This window comes from Gossypium hirsutum, chromosome A11, assembly GCF_007990345.1.
Source record: "Gossypium hirsutum isolate 1008001.06 chromosome A11, Gossypium_hirsutum_v2.1, whole genome shotgun sequence".
NCBI classification, from domain to species: Eukaryota; Viridiplantae; Streptophyta; class Magnoliopsida; order Malvales; family Malvaceae; genus Gossypium; species Gossypium hirsutum.
Genome location: NC_053434.1, coordinates 7101966 through 7124818, shown reverse-complemented (window position 1 = coordinate 7124818; position 22853 = coordinate 7101966). Strand labels below are relative to the sequence as shown.

The 22853-nt window shown below is 32.6% G+C and overlaps 2 protein-coding genes and 1 long non-coding RNA gene across 9 annotated transcripts; all 3 read right to left on the bottom strand.

The window, feature by feature from the left end:
* Nucleotides 1–1806: 1806 nt before the first annotated feature.
* On the bottom strand, nt 1807–2364 carry LOC107923549 (metalloendoproteinase 1-MMP-like). Its single transcript, XM_016853740.1, has one exon. It carries the CDS (start codon nt 2362–2364, stop codon nt 1807–1809), a length of 558 nt encoding a protein of 185 aa, XP_016709229.1.
* A 5677-nt stretch (nt 2365–8041) lies between these two features.
* LOC107924270 (probable mitochondrial-processing peptidase subunit beta, mitochondrial) lies at nt 8042–13014 on the bottom strand. Its single transcript, XM_016854630.2, has 9 exons — nt 12090–13014; nt 11222–11386; nt 10898–11035; nt 10654–10805; nt 10424–10532; nt 9575–9673; nt 9039–9104; nt 8687–8794; nt 8042–8542 (listed from the first exon to the last, which is right to left on the bottom strand). The coding sequence occupies exons 1-9, from the start codon at nt 12759–12761 to the stop codon at nt 8456–8458; spliced, it is 1596 nt and encodes a 531-aa protein (XP_016710119.2). The 5' UTR covers nt 12762–13014; the 3' UTR covers nt 8042–8455.
* Nucleotides 13015–13247: 233 nt separating this feature from the next.
* Nucleotides 13248–17012, bottom strand: LOC107924833 (uncharacterized). Of its 7 annotated transcripts, none has more exons than XR_005904791.1 (4): nt 13711–17002; nt 13573–13631; nt 13349–13466; nt 13248–13300 (listed from the first exon to the last, which is right to left on the bottom strand). It is a non-coding gene; the product is annotated as an uncharacterized lncRNA (long non-coding RNA). The 7 variants fall into 7 exon arrangements; XR_001691869.2 differs by having other exon boundaries at nt 13298–13466; nt 13711–15642; nt 16775–17002; XR_005904789.1 differs by having other exon boundaries at nt 13298–13466; nt 13711–15619; nt 16775–17002.
* Nucleotides 17013–22853: the final 5841 nt, after the last annotated feature.

Genomic DNA, 22853 nt, shown 5'->3' with positions numbered 1-22853 from the left:
TGTTTGCCTTTGGCCCCTATTTATACCTTAAAAATTAGTTGTGGTTTAGGGTTTAGTAAATTTAGAATACTTAAAGGAAAGTCATCTAGTATCATATAACAGGCCAAGTACCATCCTAGCATGCTACATTAGTTTATGGGGTAACCGATTAGCCAATTACATGAATTTATCATTTTCAAAATTTTCTTAAGCATAACTAAGGATAAGTTCTGAGCTATACATTATCGAAAGTTTGGTGACCACCCTGTATCGCTCTTGCTTTGAATAATATTGTTATTTGCCCAGAAGAAACAAAAAAACTAATTAATCTTCTGTATCATGAGAGGTAATTACTGGTCCTACTTTCTCCCAACTCATTTCCACAGCAGAAATGTGAACTTATCATTCAAAATAATCATTATTTCATTCAATCTAAGTTTATAAGATAAAACCACTGGAATTTTGGTTATGTTGTATATTGGATAAATTTTAAGGGTTAATTTTTTAGAATTAAGATTAAATTGACATAATTATAAATGTTAGATGGTTAAAGTTGTTATTATGCCTATTTTAAAAACTGCATCTTTCCATCAGCTATTTAATGGTCAATGACAAAAGAAAAAAAAAAGATAATTAAATAGTTGAATGACTATTGTATAACTTTGCATAATTGGATAGCTAAAAAATAAACTTATCAATAGTTAAATGGTTACTAGTGTAGTTTACTTAAAATTTATCTTCTTTGAAATATGGATTAGGATTGAATTCTAATATTTAAGGTACGAGTTGAGCCCAACCCATTTTTCAATTTTATAATTCGTTTAAAATAATTGGTCAAAACTTATACATGACAATTGTATATAATGGGACTCAAATTTAAGTACTCAAAAATTCAAAATCTTAGTATTCCTTTTTTTTAATACAAGGTCTAGAATTACTTCTAACTTCTCTCAATCCCTTAAATTAGAGGACAAAACGTATTTAAGAGCACTCAAACCCCAATAGAATTAAAACTCAATTAGCAACAATACAAAAACTTATTGATTATATTTATATAAATTTTGATTAGATTAATAACTCACATATATATTATAAAGTTTTAATTTCGTCTCGTTATGCATGTGATTATATTATTAGATGGTGACTTGGGAAGCAGTACAAGCTTTTTGGTCATTTAGGTATATTCTATCACTCAAGCAAAAGCCCAATAAAAGAGATTGTATGAATCTTCAACATGAAACAGATGGAGGAAAACAGACTGTTGATCTCTTGCATTTTTCTATCTATGATCCAATGTTACAGTGAAAGAGATTGTACGAATCTCTAAAGCGCCTGTTAAGTTATAAAAAGTAAAATTCTTCATTTTCATTGCTTGATTGATTTGATTCAACATGTTAGAGGTTTGAATTCTGGCCTTTGGTTTTATTAATATGGACATTTGATGAATGCAGCATGTGTTCCTGTTATTTCCCAATATTCATCTCTTTCATAAGCTAGGATTTATTACGAAGCTTTCACGGTGTAATTATTATAGGAAAATAGATAGATAGGGGCATAGCAACTTCATTTCAGAATACTTTGCATACCTTACATTACAATGGAACTAAAGCTTAAGGCTTACTGTCTTAATCACTTATTTAATATGATATATATATATTTATATATAAGTAAGCTTCCCAATAAGTCATGAAAGCTGTATAGATTTTCACTGAAGCAAGTTGTTGCTAGGCATATAAAGTCTGAATGACATCAATGTCATCTTGGCTAAGTTTCCTTCTGGTAGTTCCAGTATATAGTGTGGCAAACATGACTGCATCTTCAAATTCACTATGACCCAAGGCCCAGGGTATGTCCTATTTCATGCATGGCTCCAGATTGCAGGTCTAGTTGGAGCGTTCCAGGATTAGAACTTGTGCTCCAGTTGGTGTCTATGTCAAGGAAAAGCGATCCATTAGGTGGTGCATAGGCAAAACCATATTTTGTGCCGCTAAGTTCAGCAAACGCAATATTAATATCAGCTCCGTCGCCTGGTTCTACCTTTTGAAATGCAAATTTAGGAACGGTAGTTTGCCATTCTAGGACCGCCGCATCGATGGCATCTTCCACCTCTTGACTATCCAAACCCGCCGGCAGGGAAAAACCAGATCGGAAACCATAGGTCACCGGGAAGTTTTCCCATTTAGGATCCCCATTGAAAAAGGAATAGTTTTCAACCAAGTGAAACACGCCATCACTTTTGCCATGTGTTATACCACAACCAGGGGATTGCTTCACATTATTATGCCCATGGTCAAATTTTACGGGTCTAGACTTAGCCACAAAAGGTTGCAACACAAGGAACATAAGAAATGCTCCAAATAGCTGATTGGAAATTGTAGCTGCCATTGCAAGCTATGGTGCAAGCTGTACGTATTGCTTTAGTGTTTTAAGGTGCGTGTTTTGGTATTTGCATGGGCTCCTATTTATACCCAAATAAAAAAAATAAAAAAAGGGTTAGTTACTAGGTTTGGCTGCGTTCATTCTAGATTCTAGTTCATCTCCAGTAAATTTTTCTGAATTAAAATAAAGGGTGTCTACTTCAATTTGTGTAATTACAAATCTAGTATATTAGATTTAATTTGGTATAATTATGAGTAAGAAAAAATTTAGCATTGTTAACTTAAGAAGAATAGGTGCAGTTCACTTTGTTTAGGATAGAGCGGAAAGTCGTCTATATCTAATAATTGAGCTGGATTAAGAGATAAAAAAACAAAAGTAAAAGTATGAAAAATTATATATAAATCAAATCTGTAATATCAAGTTAATAATTCAATTAATCTTTAGAATTTATTGTACAAGTCAATCTGCCTAAAAGCAATAATTCTATTTACTTATGTACTAAAATTTAGTTAATTAAGTTTTCAACTCAAAATGGTAAGTTATTTTAATAATTCTATTTACTTGTGTACAATAAAAAAAAAGTATACTAAGAGTTTTAAAAAATTTACAGGATTTAATTAAGATATTTTTTAAAAAAAATTTCAAAAGGAAAATAAAAATTTCATTTCTCATTTAAACATCAAACAAAAATAGAAATTTCTCAAAATTAAATTATTTATATCAAAATCTTTATAAATATTGCAATTTCATTATTATTATTTCAAACGTATTAAAATTACAAAAAAAAAAGTAAAAAAATTACATAAAAATTGCACGGAATTTAGTAAATGGTAATTAATTAATTTTACGTATTTATTAAGCAATTATAATATTGCTATATACATGTCTAGAGATTACATTTTATGAAAAATAAAAGCTCTTTCATGTTATAAGCAAATTGTCATTCCGTATAAATGTATTATCGAGATTTTTACATGCTGTTCGATTGGTTTTTTTTTTTAATTAGGTAAAAGGTAAAAGGAGATTATATCCCATGCCAAAGCTAGGATTTGTCAACAATCTCATTAATTCACCAAATGGGATTATTTGTGAGATTACCCAAGATGATATTAAGAAAATTGCTTTTATCTACAATAATATTGTCTTAAAACTCGTATTCATCTAATTAAGATTTTTTTTATTTACTAAAATGACCATAACATAAATTCTCAAACTTAAATTAATGCATTTCAACTTATAAATATTCGAATCCCTTGCAAGTTCAATTGATATTCCATACTTGAAAAACATCAACTTTAATAAATCTAACTTTAATAAATTTCACCCATCCTCGTATCGCTATTATACTCAAATAAATTACAACATTCTTCCTATCAAAATTCAATCCAAAAAGAAAACAAGATTCTTTTCTCTTGTAATTGTAAGTCTTGGTTATAGGGACGGCCGTCTATGTCGCTCAGATTTACTCTCCCCCTGGTTGCCAGGTGGTCAGTGGACTGACTTTTTTAAGACAGATAAATGTGTTAAGTCGGAAAGTAGCCCATCACCTAAAAGATCTCATTTCGTATAAACTTATTGTTGAGATTTGTGCATACCGTCAAATGAAACAGCTTCATAATGTGTTAACCGCAAGAATATCAAGTTAGTTATGCATCCTAGTCCTATTGAATCTATGATTTTAATTAATTCATTTAATGAAGCAGGAAAATTTTCTTTGGCCGTAAGGTATCTAACACGGATGAAATTAGAAAATGATGTGGGTGGTCATTAGATCTCTTTGGAAGCTGAGAATGGTGAACACATGAATGGTGAACTACACCAACCTCATAAAAAAAGGTTAAATTCAAAACAAACTTAGGCTAAATTCACAATTCACCTAAAAGCCCAACAAGGACACCAACCTAAGAACCCAAGCCCACCTCCAATAAAACCTATGCCTAGTCACTCCATCTACTCTGCAGATTTCAACCGAGACATCAGCATTACCCTTCAATCTGGTAGAGTTCCCGAAACTTAACTTTTACAAGATCATGTCGTTTTGATTAGTTTTTGTTGAAAGCAATTGTAACCTCTGGATGAAAGTCAAACTTTAACTTTTAAGATATAGTTTCTTTGGAATATTCTAGAATATAAAATAAAAAAATAGGATATCATTTTGAAGATTAGATATTATGCATGAATATTGTAGTTATTAGATATTTGTGAAATTAATGATAATAATGTTACTAAGTGTCAATAATCAAACGGTCACTAAATTCTATAAATAAGGGTAGGAGTTTTTATTTTTTTGTGTGTGTCATATTGTAATTGTATTGTGTATTAATAAAAATTTCCTTTTCTCTTGTAATTGTAAGTCTCGGTTACAGGGATGCCCGTCTACGTCACTTAGATTTACTCTCCCCCGTCTACGTCATTTTTTTGTGTGTGTCATATTGTAATTGTATTGTGTATTAATAAAAATTTACGCTCTTGTTCATATTCTATCCCACAAAAACCCTTAGTTTTTTTAACAGTCTTCGACCATGAATTTCAACTTCCCATGAAAACCTCCAAGAAGTTCTTTTGATCTTTCTAAACTATGCTCTTTTGTTTTACAGAATACTTACCTATCACCATTTCCTCGGAATGTTAACCCACCACCTAAATGTTTAACTCCTGAAAGTAATAAAAATGCGTTAGCCGTAGTTGGAAAGATGATAACTTAGGTTTGTTTCGTAGTCCTGTTACTTCACATAAGGTGATTAAAGCATTGTGTACATCAAAAAATTTTCCTCTGGCCGTGAGGTATCTAACACGGATGGAACTTGAAAATGATCAGGAGACCTACTATATGGTTATGGTATCTCTTCAGGAGGGGAGAATGCTGAACACAACAATGGCTCTGGGCGCTAACCTCATAAAGAAAGGGCTCCACCGTGAAATTATTTACTACAATGGCGAGGAAGACAAACCTAAACCTAACGAGTAAGATAAACCTAAAACAGATCTTTACTATACCATATGACTTTAAGATAATGTCTTTACTATCTTTGTTACTCTCTCGTTTGGCTCCACCATGTATGAAGTTTGTTTTTGTTTATGTAATGTAATCTCCATGTAACAGAATCGTAAAAGAAGATATAGAACTTTTATCATTATTTAAAATGTATTAAGATGTTGTTACTATTATTATTATTATTATTATTATTATTATTATGTAATCTCTGTTGATTCCTTTGCACTGCAATCAAAGTCAGTGGAATACTACGATATTAGACATCTCCAACAATCTGTAATCACATGCCATACAGTTCATCTTCTTCCTCCCCTTACAAACAAAAAACGCCAAACACACAATTATCACTAGGATTCAAAAACTCTAATATCTAATATAAAATAAAAAAGAATGAAAAGGAGCATTAAGGATAAAAAGGAAGAAGGTACGTAGCATAGGTGAAGAAAGGTGAAGAAGGGAGCAGCAATTGTCTGCTCAATAGGGTCCTTAGAGATACTTGCCTTTTCAAGTAAATATTTCATGCGATTTCCAAATTGTATCATAGTCCTCTGTGGAAATTATTTTTGGTGTGGAAATTATTATTATTGTTATTATTATTATTATTATTATTATTATTATGTAATCTCCGTTGATTCCTTTGCACTGCAATCATAGTCAGTTACAATTTGGTATATGGTTAGTCAAGTGGTTAGTATTTGTTATCAAGTGGTTAGTGTTTGTTATCACTCACTAGTGTATATAAGTATCATTTCTGTACAGGCTTACCAAAGCTAATGATACTAAGAATATTCAGCAAATACTATTCTCTGTATTTCGTTCATTATCATTTCTTCAGTATAGTTCTAACAAGGACGAAAAGGGAAGACGGGAGCAGCATAAGGTCCTTAGAGATACTTGCAGGCGAAGAAGGGAACAGCACGGGGTCATTTTCAAGTAAATATTTCATGCGATTTCATGCGATTTCAAGTAAAGACTTTTAAATCAAATTGATGAAATTAATAATTTAAAAGATATTAATAAATGAGAAAGTAAAAAATTTGTTTTGATGATGATATGTTATTTTATTATTATGTGAAATGTATTAAGTTATTATTATTATTATCATTATATAATCTATGTTGATTCCTTTACACTGCAATCAAAGTCGTTGGAATCCTACGATATTAGACATCTCCAACAATCTGTGATCCCATGCTGCACTGTTCATCTTCTTCCTCTCCTTACAAACAAAAAATGCCAAACACACAATTATCACTAGGATTTAAAATCTCTAATACCTGATATAAAATAAAAAAGAATGAAAAGGAATGGTAAGTTAGTTTACACAAATATCATTTTAATAAATTATTTAATATTTCAATTTTATTTTAATAATAAATTTTAAAAACAATAATTTTAAATAATATTATTCACATTTTATTGAAATTTTTTAATATTAATATATTAATAATAAATATTTACTACAATTATAAATATATTAATAATAAATGTTTTGTAGTATAAAGGTTAAAATATGTCATAAATCTATATACAATTCACAGATTTGTAATTTAGTTTTTGTACTTTTATTTTTAAGAATTTAGTCCCTTTACTTTTCAAATTTGAAAATCAAGTCCAATTGTTGACATCGTTAATTTTTTTTATCAATTTTGTTGATATCACATTTTTAAATAAAAAAAACTCACTTAGTAGTCATGTAATTAAAAAATGACTTTGTAATGAATCTGAATTTAACATGATATTTTTAACATGTGCAAAAACAATGTAAAATATAAAATTATAGATAAAAAAATAAATTCAATTAAACAATGAAAAAATAAGAAAATCTCAAATGTATGCTTGTTTAATTGAAAACAACTTTTATGAAATATTTTTAAGAAATCTACCAAACAACAGAAAATATTTTACATAGATTCATCCAAACACAAGAAAATATTAACTTTTCCAAAAAAAAAATCATTTTCCAGAAATTATTTTCAGTAAAATAAACGGAGCCTAAGTTGTGGATGTAAAAATAATAATTTCATCAAAAGTTGTTTTAGAATAGAATATTAAAAAAATTATTATGGTGTTTAAATTTTCATAAGTGGATTGATGATGTGATCCGTGTTTCAATGATTTATATATTTATTTTTTAATATACCTTATAAGATATGAAATTAAAAAAGAAAAAGAAAAACTTCATGCAAGGTATATAAGATAATTTTCCATTATTATTATTATTTTCATATTTTGTAAATAAAAGAAATTTTATTTGTAAGTACTTTTTTTACAACGATGGTGGTTGTCAGAAATAAACTTTTATTTAAAAGATAAAAAAAAAACATGGGAGCTGATATTATTATTTATTTTCACATTTTCAAAGGAATTGTCATAGCTTAAATATCAAATTCCCACGGATTTAAAATTGAACAGTTACATGCTTGCATTTCCATTTCCTAGCTTGCCTAACCCGAAAATAGGAAGCAAAGAACCAAATATAACATGCATGAATCTGAATATGTTTGAGCCGAAGTCCACCCAATGTATACTCATTCTGATTCAAACTTCAAAGGTGCTTTAATTTTTTTCTTCTTAATTAACTTGTTGTCTTACTTTATAATTCATTACTAAAATCATGCAATTAATTCATTACAAGTATCAAAACTTGAAATAAACAATAACGTCTATAATAAATGTAAGGAAAGATAATCAAAATAAAATATCATTCCATTCCATTGAAAAATTTTAGGTTAAACTTCCTATGTTGTTTAACAATAATAAAAGATGCAGGCTTAACCAAAACCAAAGGGCCAAAACCAGAAGATGCCATCTTTTTGCAACGGAGATGATGTGGGGGACAAAAGAAAGAAAGAAATTGATCAGATTTTTGCCATTAAAACGGTCCCAGCTCAACATCAGGCTCATCCAAGTCTCCTGATTCTCACAACAAATACTAAAGACAGCAATGTTTATTACTGAATCGATGAAACTAAGAACCCTACACAACGAATAGAAAGGCCACCCTTAGGTGCGTTTCCAGAAATTGGTGTATAAATACCGGAAAGTTTGTGATTGCCAAGGACAGGTGATAATCCATTGAGAAAGTCAAACCAAAATCATCTAATAACGGTTCCAGTAGGTCCTGCGTCTGAACCAGTTGTAGTCGGGCAAACCCTGGACCGGACCCATTGCAGCAATTGCAATATCCTGTGAATATCAAACATAAACCGCATAAAAAAAATTACATCCTCAGATTTCAATGACTTATCCCACCAAATTTCATTATAGCTTTGAATGTTGCAACCATTGCTGGAAAAGAGAGACTGCTAAAGGTTAGGTTGCAATCACTACCTTATCATAGATAAATCGGTCTGCAACTCGTTTAATAGTGCTTGGATCAACAGCATCAATCCTAGCAAATAATTCAGCAAATGGGATTCTCCGACCGTACGTAAGTAGCTGTAAGGATAGGACACCAATGACAATAAGAAATCCAAAGTGAGTAATAAAGGATAGCAGATCTCATCTCTTGCCACAACAGCTCACAGTCAGCATGAAACACAAATTCAGTCATTGAATTTCAATTGAATCTTTTAAAACTTTTTTTGCTTAAAAACAGCTTATGTGCTGATTCAAGAGATAGGATTGCTTCCATGCACCCACTGGAATTAAAAAACCCTTCTAACATGTGTAAAGATTGTACCTGACGGCCAATATCCTCAGCAACAGGACTAGTTCCATCCATATGAAGCATCAAGGATGACTTTAACTGCAAAAATGTAAAAGACAAAATAGTAGCCCAATGACTAGATAGATGGACTAGATATTGACGAGCTAAACAAGACATTAACTATTTTTGTAGGGCAGAGGAATTCATTCCATTTCCATATACAGATGCCAGGGAATGTTAATGCGCGGGAACACGTTAAAGAGGATGAAAAACATGAGTAACAGGCATCTAGAATTTCCACCAAAATATTATTGATATTAGAATTTTTTAAAAATAATGAACTATTTCAAACAAAATCTATATAGAACTTAATAAGCTCTCTAAACAAAATCTGCACTCACTGCTGCATTATATTGAGCTAACGTTATTAATGTAGAATTCCAAAATGGCCTAACCAACTGGTTTTGTACTATTGGCACACTGCTAGTAGTTCTTAAAAGAATACAAAATGTACAAAATCAAAATTTATCTACCAAATATGAAGAAAAAATTGCAGCAACTGTAGCTACCTGATTACGAGCACGAATGACATCAGCTTCTGAAACACGATAAGCTAGCTGGGTTGTCTCATACATAATAGCATAGGCCAAATCATCCAAACAATCAGGCTGAGACCAGAACATAAACTTATTATTGCATCATAAAATAAAATAAAAATTTGGGGGAAAAAACAAATAAACAGCATAGAGCCAACCACTGTAAGTTCACATATGAAAAAAGAATTTTAGTCAAACCAACATAAGCTTTGGAGGGTGGAGTCAACAACCCAGTGTCGTCAAAGGCACAAGGCACACTCTAAGCACTAGAACTCTTAGATTACCTCAAGAGAAAAGCACAAAAAAAGTGCTAGCTAGAGTGAAGTGAAGCACAATATATATGTGTGTGTGTGAGTGAGTCTTTGTGTATGCCTGTATACAGCTTAAAACATATGATAAACTCTAAAATCAAAACATGCAATTCCTTTCTTAGTCAATACGCATGATTTCCTTATGGTCCATGTCGATAGTTGAATACTCAAATATTGAGAAGTATAGGTTTGATACTATCCCTTTCTTACTAATAAAGGTATATCTAACAAAAAAAGTGAAAAATAAAAGAAATAAGTAAACTTCAAACAGGAGGGCTTTTTTAAGGCTATTGCCTTACACAAAAGCATGCCTAGGCATCAAATGGGCAACAACAACCAGATAAGATGTTAAGGCCACTAGACAATGAATTAAATAACTATATTGACAATGAAGAACATGACAAACTTATAACTTAAAAACTGTCAATCATAACTAGTAGGGGCTTTTTTTTTTGGCATCAAGTTTTATTCAGACCATAACAAAAATTATAGGAACAGGTAGCAGTCTCACCTTGGCAACAGCATAGACACCAAAAAGACCAGTATCTTTATAGTTGGTGTTGAAAGCCATCATGCTTTCTGCAATTTCATTAATGCCAACTCTTTGTGCAAGCTCAGAACTGTTTATAAAGGATTTTCAAAACCAATCAAGACTTTGTTGCAACAGAGGATTCTCGTCGTGAGACTGACAAGGCAGACTTCAGTTTAAAATGCGATTTCATGTAAGGGTAAAAAGCTCACCCCATGTGCTTTCCACCCCCAGCATTTTTGCTCCAAGAACCCAACATAGCCTGCATAACCATTAGTGCAATGGAATCTGGATCTGTCCAAGATGCTCCCTCAAAAGCAACTGCAAATTGCGCTAGAGGAATATCATCATTGATCATTCTGACCTGATTTTTCAAAATTAAAAATAAACTTAGAGAGCATAACATACTGAAAGTGGATTTTAAGAAAAAAATAATTTTATTATGACAACCCCTACCTCAGAACCAGTAAAAGTGGCTGGTTCTTTCACTACTAACTGAGAAGCTGTGGTTGGATCAGATGATAACTTGGTAAATAACTTCTCTACTTGCTCTACAATTTCCTCATGCTTAACAGCTCCAGAAGCTGCAATGACCTGTAAAAGTTAACAAAAAATATGCATTTACAAAAACCTATTGACAACTCTTGCACGTAGTACCTCACATGATATTATCGGAAAGCAATGGAATGGCAAAACATTCATCCTTTAAGGACTAAGTACATCGTAGTACATCATAGTATACGCAGCTACATAAGAAAAGCTGAGTAGTTCTTTGCATACCATTCTAGGGGCGGTGTAGTGTGTCTGAATATAGTTCAGCAGATGCCCTTTGGTGATTGTCTTGACATTATCAGCAGATCCTAGAATAGTTCTACCAAGAGGAGTGTATTGGAAAGCAGTTGAATGCAAATGGTCAAAAATAACTTCCTCTGTTTGACCCTCGACCTACAGAATTCCCCAAGATCATAACTTATGTTATTAATAATTAACATAGAATGAAGACAAATGCATTAGGCAAAACTGAGGCAACATTATCTATGTAGAAATTAATGATCATAAACATCCTCATGTGGCTCCAAAAGAGATAATTTAACGCACAATGGGCCCATACAACAGAAAAGAAACCAACCAATAGTAACATACTTCACATATCTTTACTCTGTACAAAAAAAAAAAAAATTATTACAACCATGTTGTCCATGCATACTGATTTCTAACCCCACAAATTCATATGCAGGACAAATAAAACACCAGCTAATGCCAAATGTAACCAATCAACCAAACAACCCTTACAGTCGAACACATATCAACCAAAACCCACTAAAAATCCCTTATTTTATATAGTTACGTTCTCCATGTTCATTAAAATGGCATCCTTCTCCCTAATAATCCTATTTAGTATTTCTCTCAAAACTTTATGCTGCATAGACAAAGATCATATATATTCCAAAAAGTTGACATTTTCAAATCCAACCCCATAAATTTAATTACTTATTTATATCCTACATGCCAAGCAAAAACACAAACAATTAGATTCGTATTCCCTATAAACAGAGAGAACACATACTAAAACCAATTTTTTTTTAAAAAAAAACATATATTATCCGAAACCTATTTAAAATGTCCCCAAACCAAAGCTATTCATTACCTCTTCCATTTCCCTTAGAATCACATCTCTTTCCCTACGAATCCTGTGTTCCTCAAACTTCGAATTCTGCAAAATATCAGCCAATATATCCAACGCTTTAAATACATCTTTATCCATAACTTTAGCGTAATAAGTGGTTTGCTCCCTCGATGTATAAGCATTCAAATGCCCTCCCATATTCTCAATCTCTTCCTCCAAGTCCCTGGCAGACCTCCTCTCTGTCCCTTTAAATATCATATGCTCCAAGAAGTGCGCCGTTCCATTAGTCTCTTCAGTCTCAAATCTCGACCCCGCATCGATCCAGACCCCAACCGTGGCCGTGCGGGAAGATAGAGTAGATTCAGTGGCGACACGAAGGCCATTGGGCAAAGTTGTAATTTTGGTTTCGGGGGAAGATAGTATGTGCGTGTGGGAAACAACAGCTGGATGAGGGGAACCGTATTTGAGGAAACGGGGATCAGGGTTTTCGAGTTTTTGGAGCTTTGATTTAAAGGAGAGGGATAATCTGTCGTAGATCATGGCTGTTGGTGGAGGAGGGCTGATTTCAGTAGAATCCGAAGTGGCAGCGGCGGCCAGACGAGATGCGGCGGAGGAAGACGATCGGGATATGTTGAAAGAAGAGGAAGGCTTGCTTAAACGCCGAGCTAGAGAGAGAAGCTGCTTGATCGTCATCTTTGATGGTTCTCGCTCTCCCTTAGGAGTTTTTTTTTTATTTACAGTGGAATTTTTAGGGTTTGTCAGGGATTGGGAGTTTGAGGGAGTGAAGAGTGGAAAGAGATGGCTGTTCTGGAGGAAGTCAAGAGTGAGATGTTGACTGGCTGAGAGCTTAGCTTAACGCTGTCGTTTAATGGTCAAAGGGACTTGTTCTTTCTCGCTAAAACTAAGTCGTTTTACTGCACTATAGAAACTAAAGCATGAGGTCTTTACTCTTTAACGTGGGCTAATTAGGGTGTTCAATTGGTTAACCGACCCGAAATATTATTAACCGAATTAAATAACCTCTTAAAATTTTTAACCGTTAACCGAACCAAATTTTTTAAAAAAAATTAATCGAACCAAAATTTTTTCGGTTAATTCAGTCGGTTAACCGAATTAACCGAAAATTATATGTTTTTTATTTTTGGTAAAAAATTAACCGAATTAACCGAATTAACTTAATTAACCAAATTAACCGAATTAAATCATTGCATAATTAAAAACATTACATAAGTCTTTGAATCACTACATAATAAAAAATATTACATAAGTCTTTGAATCACTACATAATTAAAAACATTACATAAGTCTTGAAATTAACACATAATTGAAATGCAAGTCTTTAATATTCTCCATTTGTATTCGTTTCTTCTCTCCAAAATATCTCCATTTGCATTAAACCTACAAAAAAATTAACATATAATAGAAACATACGCATTTAAAAAAATCAAATAATATAAACAAACGAATAGATTATAAGTTAACAAGAATAAGAAAGTAAGCATACCCTTCAACTCACGAAAGCTCATGAATTTAGGGTAGGTTCTGGTGCATTCCAAGAAAAGTCTAAACATTGAATCAATTAAATAAGTAGGAGTAATATGGTAAAAAAATTGAAACTATTAAAATAAAACAATATATATACCATTTTCAATCTTGTCAAGCTCTTGGATTTGTTCTTCAATCTTTTTTATGTCTTCTTGTGATAATGATTTTCGAATCCAATCTTGAGTCCACACAAGAGCTTGTACAATTTTAGGAGTTAAAGAACTCCTATATTGATCAAGCACACGTCCCCCGGTGCTAAATGCAGACTCCGAAGCAACCGTAGAAACCGGTATAGCTAACACATTTGGCCATTTTTGAAAGAGTGGGAAATCTAGGGCTGTTCACTTTCCACCACAATAAAATATCAAAATCTTCAACAAGTTCCTCATTAGCCTCAGCTAGATATTTATCCAACTCAGATGTTTTATCCTCACCACAAATTTCCAACTCACGCTTTTTATACAAAGCTTGCATTCGCCTTTTCATTTTTTGTTGTGGTTCACCGAGAGAAACATGTGTTGGCACACTCGATTGGCTACAATACTATGAAGTGGAGACTTATACTCATCAAACAATTCATACAAAGATTCCTTCAATTTTTACATCATTTCACAAGCTTTTTCAGACCTAGACATTTCACTAAGTGCAAATTCAAGATACTTCAGTTTTTGTCTAGGATCTAAAACACAAGCAACAAACATAAGCAAATTCATCTTATCAATATCACCCCAATACTTATCACACTTTTCTTTCATCTTGATGACCATAACATTGACATATGAAGTGCCAGATATATGCAAAGTGACTTCATAAAAGTGTTCCAAGAAATCCCTCAAGTTTCTAACTTATCCCAATCATCCACACTAGGCCAGCCCTCTCCCTTTTCAAGTTCAGCCCTAAAGTTTGTATCTTGCTCCTCAAATCTCTCAAAAGCTCTCTCAAAGTTCTGTGCAGTGTCTAACATTAAGTAGGTCGAGTTCCACCTAGTACAAACATCAAGACACAACATATTCTTGCACTTTATCTTTTCCACCACAACACTCTCCTTAAATTTTTGTAATCTAGCTGGAGATTGTCTCACATATCTAACAGCCCCCCTAACACGTTCAACAGATTTATTCATTTCCTTTAAGCCTTCAACAACAATCAAATTCACAATGTGTGTCATGCATCTCATATGAAGATATTTATCATTTTGAACTAAACCCCCTCGAGGGTTAAATTTCTTTCTCAAATAACCAATAGCAACATCATTTGAACTTGCATTATCAACAGTAACAGTAAACAACTTATCAATCCCCCAATTCAACAAGTATTTCTCAAACACCATCCCAATGGACTCACCCTTATGACTAGAAATTGGACAAAAGTTTAAAATCTTTTTATTCAATTTCCAATCGTTATCAATAAAATGAGCAGTGATACACAAATAATTAACTATTTGCAAAGAAGTCCATGTGTCAGCTTAAGCAAACTCTAGAACAAGAACTTTTCAAAAGTTGTTTTATCTTGACCTTTTCATCTAAATACAATTGATAAACATCCCTAGTCATAGTAGTTCGTGAAGGAATATGAAACCTAGGACATGCCACAAACATAAATTTCTTAAAGCCTTCACTTTCAACAAACTTGAAAGGTAATTCATCAATCACAATCATTTGTGCTAATCCTTTCCTACATGCTTCTTGATCAAATCTCCAAGTTGAAAGATGCCCCCCCTTCAACTCTCTTTCTAGGTAAAACTAATTGTCCTTGACTAGTGTCAACAACATCGCTAGAATTTTTCTTACATGAACCAATATGATATTTCAATGACCCTGTACCATTTTTTTTCATATCGCAACAAAATTCCTTTTGACAATAATTACATTTAGCCTTACTTGCACCCTCACTATTAATAATCTTAGTGAAGTGAGACCAAACTTCTGACCTTTGAGGAGTGGCTTTTCTTTTCCCAATAGTCCCCTTTGCTTGGCTTGAAGCTCCAATTCCCGAATTTTCAGAATCTATCGAAGTAGGAGGTGTAATACTACCCTCAATAGATGTTGGTTTGGTAGACATTTTGCAAGAAAAAAATTATATAATAAATTAAAATACATTTATAATATTAAACATTTGATGTTGAGTTTTAGATAAATAAATTTTGCTTTTATCCATGTCTAATAACTTCTTTCAAACAAGAAACCAATTTGTTAAAAAAATAGTTAATAGGATAATGCAGGCACATATATTAACAGCCACATAATATTTTTTTTTACAACACATACATATAAATCTCAATGAATCAATTAATCTTAAAATAAATAAATTACAGTTAATAGGATAATTTACCCTTCGACAACAAATAAAAATAAGCAAAAATTAAAACAATAAATCAATGAATCTTAAACTAAATAAATTTAATTAGAACAACAAATAAAAATAAGCAAAAATTACAACAACAAATCAATGAATCTTAAACTAAATAAATTTAATTAGAACAACAAATAAAAATAAGTAAAAATTACAACAATAAATCAATGAATCTTAAACTAAATAAATTTAATTAGAAGATTGTAAATAAGGAAACAATAGTACAGTACCCATAGTTTTTTCCATGAACTTTGACTATAAGTATTAAATAATGAAACTGTTTTGATTATGTGTTATATATAATAAGATTTGTGGTAATACTCAAGTTTCTTAAATTGGGAACAAAATTTATTGATTTATATATATATGATACTTGAATTCGAAATTTTGATTAAGGGATATCGAATTTCTTATTAAATGAAATACATTCGGATTTTTTAGTTTATAAACAGAAAATATGAGTGCTATAAATAATGACAAACCGAAAAATGTAGCCCCAAGGGCTGAAAGAGGTTTTTGTCAATAGACTTTCGTTTCAGCCATGACACTTGATACTTAATAATAAAAATTAATGGAATCTTTGAGGTTTTTGTCAATAGCCCCGAGCTCTTCGGTTTGGCATACAGCATACTCATCATTTCATACAATAATAAAAATTTATTTTTTAGGTTTATACTTAATAAACTGTATATTGAATATTGATACTTGATTTTAAATTTTAAATACAAATATGATTAAATATCATTATAAAAATATTAAATAAGATCATAAAATATCTCAAAAATCAAGAAAACAAAGAGTTTTCTTACCTGGAGTTGAGTACAGGTAACAGAGCGGCTTGACTGCTTCGACGACAACACCAGTCACCACTCACCAGCAGCCAGCCCTAGCTCAAGGTTTTGAAGGTTTTACCGTTTTGGGAGATTTTGAAAGTTTTGAGAGATTTTAATTTTGCAATTAGGGATTTGAAACTTTGAAAGGTTGGGGGTTTTTGCTTTCTGTCGACAATAGTAGTGACTAGTGAGTGTCTGTCTATGTTTTTGTTTTATTAGCTTTTACTTTTAAATTTTTATTTTTATTTATTATAATTTGTAATAAAAATTATTGGGTTGGGAAATTAGGTTGGGTAATTGGGTTGGGTTGGGTTGGGTAGTTGGGTTTAAATATATTAGATTGGGTTTTTATGTTGGATTGGGTTTGGGTAAATAGTAAGTTATTTATATATTATGATTTTATTTGTTATTTTTTCGGTTAACCGACCGGTTTCGAACCGAATTAACCGTTAACCGAAAATTTAAAAAATTATTAATCGACCCCTGATAAAAAAAATCGGTTAACCGACTGATTAACCGAATTCGGTCGGTTAACCGAATTTTTTCGGTTTTACCCGAATTTTGCACACCCCTAGGGCTAAGTATGAGGTATAATACAAGTTAAACTACTTAAAAAATGTTTTCACGTTTTAAGTGTTTTTTGGAGGGTAATGTAACAAGAGTTCAATCAAATAAAACAAGCAACCCAATACCACAAATTAGTAAAACAAATTAAAACCAGAAACAAAACAACAACAATAAATTAAACTACTGTAATTTAAGGCGAAGAGAACGTGCAATTGTTCCTTCCAGCCTCCATCGCTTTCTTCAGCACTTCATCTTGTGCCCAGTGTCTCTTGTCTTTCAGCCAATTTGTATTACGTTGATTTAACATTTCCATGATATCCTCCATAATGGGATCTCGACTCCAATGAATATTTAGCCTTTTTCCTAGAGAAATTTGCCTAATTAATCTGTATTTACTCCTAATGTACTATATAGCATGATGTGTATCCTCTTTTTTGTAATTGTCAACAGCTTGGCTTCCATACTCTTATAACAATTCCAAAGTTAGTATTGACATCTTTCCATGCCACCACTACGGTGTATGAGCCTCTACTCCTTGTATTCTTTCAGCTAGTCCGTCATCTCTCATCCTCCCCATAGTGTCGTATGCATTAGTCACTTACTCTTCCATTCCGTTAGTTAAACCTTTTTTTACAACAAGAGGTAAAGTTCTTAGAGGCATAACTCCCTTGAAGCACACTTCATTTCTTTAAATCCAAATACACCCAATGTACCTGCAAATTGCTGTTAAACTATACAAAGAAAATATTCATGAAAGAGAATTCATTGTTTTGTTCTATATTCTTGAATATGAACAACACATGCTTTTATACAGCTGAGTAGGTATTAACTAACATACTAACTGTTAACAACTTGATTAACTGAAAGCTAACAGACTTACAGACTAACCACTAACCACTTTTATTAATTACTCTAACATTCTCCCCTTTTTTCTTGAATTATCGAGCTTGTCACCACTTGCAAACACTCTAAGGGCATGTCTAAATGCAGCAAACTATTTTGGTGTGATTGGTTTTGTGAGTACATCAGCAACCTAGTTAGCTAATGGAACAAAGTTAACTTGTAAAGAACCATGAAGGACTTTCTCACGCATAAAATGATGATTGATCTTAACGTGTTTCACCCTTGCATGATGAGTAGGGTTTGCAGCCATTGAAACCGTGGATTTATTATCACACCAGACAACTAGTGACTGAACAACCAGCATACCAACTTCTCCTAACAACTGTTTAACCCATAACAACTCTAATACACAGTTGGCTAAGCTACGATATTCTGTTTCAGATGAAGACTGGGATACTACCTCTTGCTTCTTGGAACACCGGGCAACAGGGTTTGAGCCTAAGTAAATGACATGGCCTGTAGTAGACCGTCGATCTTCAACAGACGAGGCCCAGTCAGCATCCGAATAGCACACTAAAAGGAATTGTCCTTTGGAGAAGTACAAACCATGCTCCATATTCCCAATGAGATATCGTAATACTCTTTTAACAGCCTTCCAATGAGTTTCACTGGAGGAGTTCATATATTGATTGAACTTTTTAACATAAAATGACAAGTCAGGCCTTGTGATGCACAAATACTGGAGCATGCCAACTACACTTCGATACAAATGACCATCTGCAAATGGAGGACTGCTGTCTGAGGCGACGAGTTTGGGCGTGCTCACCATGGTGTAGGTGTAGCATTCCAATTTTTTGAAGTATCTCTATAACATACCTCTTATGATTGAGGAACAGTCCCCGAAACGTGTGTCAAATCTCAAAACCTAAGAAAAAATTTAGGCTCTCCATGTCTTTAAATGCAAACTTATTATGAAGTTGCAACACCACAGTGTCTATGTCTTCGCTGAAATTACCAGTGATTACTATGTCATCTACATAAGCCATAAGTAACAAGCAGTTATTGGATGATGTTCGAATGAACAGAGAAGAATTAGCTTTCGAAGCATAAAACCTAAGTTTATCAATGAGAAACTGCTTGAGAGTGTGAAACCACGCATGCGGGGCTTGGCGTAGACCATATAAAGCTTTATTCAACTTGCAAACAAGCTTCTGGCCACTGTGACTTAACATTCAAACCCAGGTGATTGCTCATCCTCAGTTGTAACACCCTTAACCCGAATCCGTCACCGGAATAGAGTTACGGAGCATTACTGGAGTTACCGATTCATTTATCAGATATTTCATTAATCCGATATCTTTTCTTTTCCACGTTCAAGTCTCGTACTCAAGTCATCCGGATCCTTATAAAGAAATTTGATCATCGTTTTCATTTATTTCATGTTATAATACATTCAACTAATGCTCTAAACAAAATTATCATTTTACCCCTAAACTTTTAATTAATAACGATTTCATCCTTAGGTTAAAATAAAATAAAATTATTGCAATTTAATCCTTATTTCCAGCCGTTATTCTCACAAAAATTGATAACAACCTATGAATTCTATAAAATGTCAGAATTTTCCATAATTTCAACACTTTTCAATTTAATCCTTAAAACATGTTTTTCCCTGATCTTGAGCTAAATTAATAATTTCATTCAATTTTGTAATTTAAATAATAAAATAATCCATTTCATGCAAATTGGTCATTCTAACTTTTTTTTTTACAAAATTGCCCATAAAATTTTACTTTTATTCAATTTAGTCCATGAGCCTAAAACATACAAATTATCCATGCTAGCTGAATGTTCATACATATTTTCCTCCTCCTCCTCTCCATTCCGCATCCTTAATTTATATAACATGCAACAAGTAACATTATCAATAATTTCACTATTTACTTATGTATATTCAAAACTGTCCATTTGCGTCATAATCACTAAATTATTTATATCTTAAGCTACAGAACTCAAAATTAAGATCCGCTAATTTTTCCTGAAACTAGACTTACTTATCTTATTACCATAAAATTTTCAGAATTTTTGGTTTAGCCAATAATTACAGTTTATTCTTTAAAGTTGCCCCTGTTCTGCTGTCTGACAGTTCCGACCCTTCTTCACTAAGAATTTATCATCTTATCGTACGAGATTCGGATGATGTTCTCGCTTATTTCTATTGAAAATAGACTCTTTAAGGATTTTAAACATATAAATTTAATCCCTTAATTATTTTTATCCAATTTTTGATGATTTTCCAAAGTCGGAACAGGGGAACCCGAAATCATTCTGATATTGTCTCACAAAACTTATTATATCTCATGATTTACAATTCTATTGCTTACACTGTTTCTTCTATAAGAAACTAGACTCAATAAGCTTTAATTTCATATTTTATTCATCCTCTAATTAGATTTCTACAATTTTTGGAGATTTTTCAAAGTTAGACTATTGCTGCTGTCCAAAACTGTTTTAGTGCAAAATGTTGATTTTCATTTTGCCCGAAATTTCACAGTTCATACAATTCAGTCCTTACTTAATTAACCCCTCAATTAAACTAATTTTCTCAATTAATACTTCCCCCAGACATTATAAGTTATTTCATAACTATTGAAATTCAGAATTTCCACATAAAACTCTAACTTCAAACTCTTTTACAATTTAGGTCCCAAACATTCACTTTCTATTCAATTCGTTCAATAAAATCAGCATATAAACAATTTAAAGCTCTAGTTCTATATCAAATCATCATATACTTCCAGCACATATTCATAGAAACTTTCAATTTCTTTCATAGAATCAAGAACTAATGAATTCAACAAATGGACCTAGTTGTAAAAGTCACAAAAACACAAAAATTTCAAGAAATAATCAAGAATTGAACTTACTTGCAGTAAAAATATGAAAAACCAGCTTAATGGAACTCTTCCATGGTGTTTTTGCTGATGAGAATGCAGAAAAACAAAGAGAAATCTAGATAATTCCACTTTAGTCCTAGCTTTATTAAGTAAATTTTACAATTTTCCAATTTTACCCTTATTTTCTTGGTGCTTTCATGCTCTTACCGTCCAGCCCAAATAGACGTTGGGTCTATTTTCCTTTTAAACTCTCTTTCTTTTATCATTTAAGCTATTTAATCATTTTCCACAATTTTGCATTTGATACAATTTAGTCCTTTTTGTTCAATTAGCTATCAGTACTTTAAAATTTCTTGACGAAACTTTAATACTAACTTATTAACACTCCATAAATATTTATAAAAATATTTATGGCTCGATTTAAAATTCCCGAGGTCTCGATACCTCACTTTCAATTCTAATTATTTTAATATATATATATTTTGTACATTTCACTATTTCAAATTTTTTCCTAACTTCACATTTAACTTATACTTACTAAATTAATAATATTTCCTACTCATTTGTCGGATTTAGTGATCTCGAATCACTGTTCCGACACCACTGAAAATTAGGTTGTTACATCAGTCAACTCGCCATTTAGAAAAGTATTATTGATGTCAATTTGCCTCAAGGACTACCCTTTCATATTGCTATAACAAGAACAGTCCTAATGGTTACTGTTCGAACTACTGGACTGAAAGTGTCTCGAAAATCAAGTCTTGCATGCTAAGAAAACCCCTTAGCCACCAATCGAGCTTTGTACCTTTCCACAGTCCCATCAACTTTCTTCTTCACTTTAAACAGCCATTTGCACCCTATCGCTCTGCGATTGCTGGGAAGAGAACAAAGACTCCAGGTATGATTGTGAAGTAGAGCTTGTAACTCACATTATACTACAGTTCGCCAACAATCATGACGAAAGGCTTCATGAATATCAGCAGGAGGTTCAGTAGAGAGCGAATATGCTGTGCTCATGTAGGTCTTCCGTTTGAAAATGCCAGCTTTGCTGCGGGTGACCATTTGATGAGAATTAATAGGAGAATAGGGTGGGTAAGGAGTTGATTAGACATGCTGGTACGGGGTGAGTTGGACATAGAGTTGCTAGAAGGAAAGTGTATTGGATTAGGTGAACTTGTCAGAGAAGCAGTAGGGATAGAGTGTACAGGAGAATTGATTGAAGGAACATGTGTTAAAGGTATATGTGGTTTGTGAGCTGAGGATAAGACAATAAGTTTAGAACTAGACTTTGGAGAAGGTGTTGATGAGGCAACTGGTGAGCTGAAACTTTTAAAGGGAAATTCAGCTTCATGAAAGGTGACGTGGTGGGAAACATATATTTTACCATCAGTGGCTAGACACATATACCCTTTGTGTAAAAGGGAGTATCCTAAGAATGTGCAGAAGGTGGATCGAAACTGGAGTTTGTGATTGTTGTATGGTCTAAGGTTGGGGAAACACAGACAACCAAAAACTCGAAGGGAGAGGTAGTATGGTTTAAGTTGGAAAAGTTTTTCATAGGGTAATATATTGCCTAAGGCAGAAGAAGGAACCGGTTGATTAGGTAGACAGCACTGGTGAAGGCATCATTCCAATAGCTTAAGGGCATTGATGCATGAGCCAGCATGGACAGACCAACTTCAATTATTTGTGTGTGCTTGCGTTCAACGAGTCCATTCTGTGTAGAAGTATATGGACAGGTAAGTTTC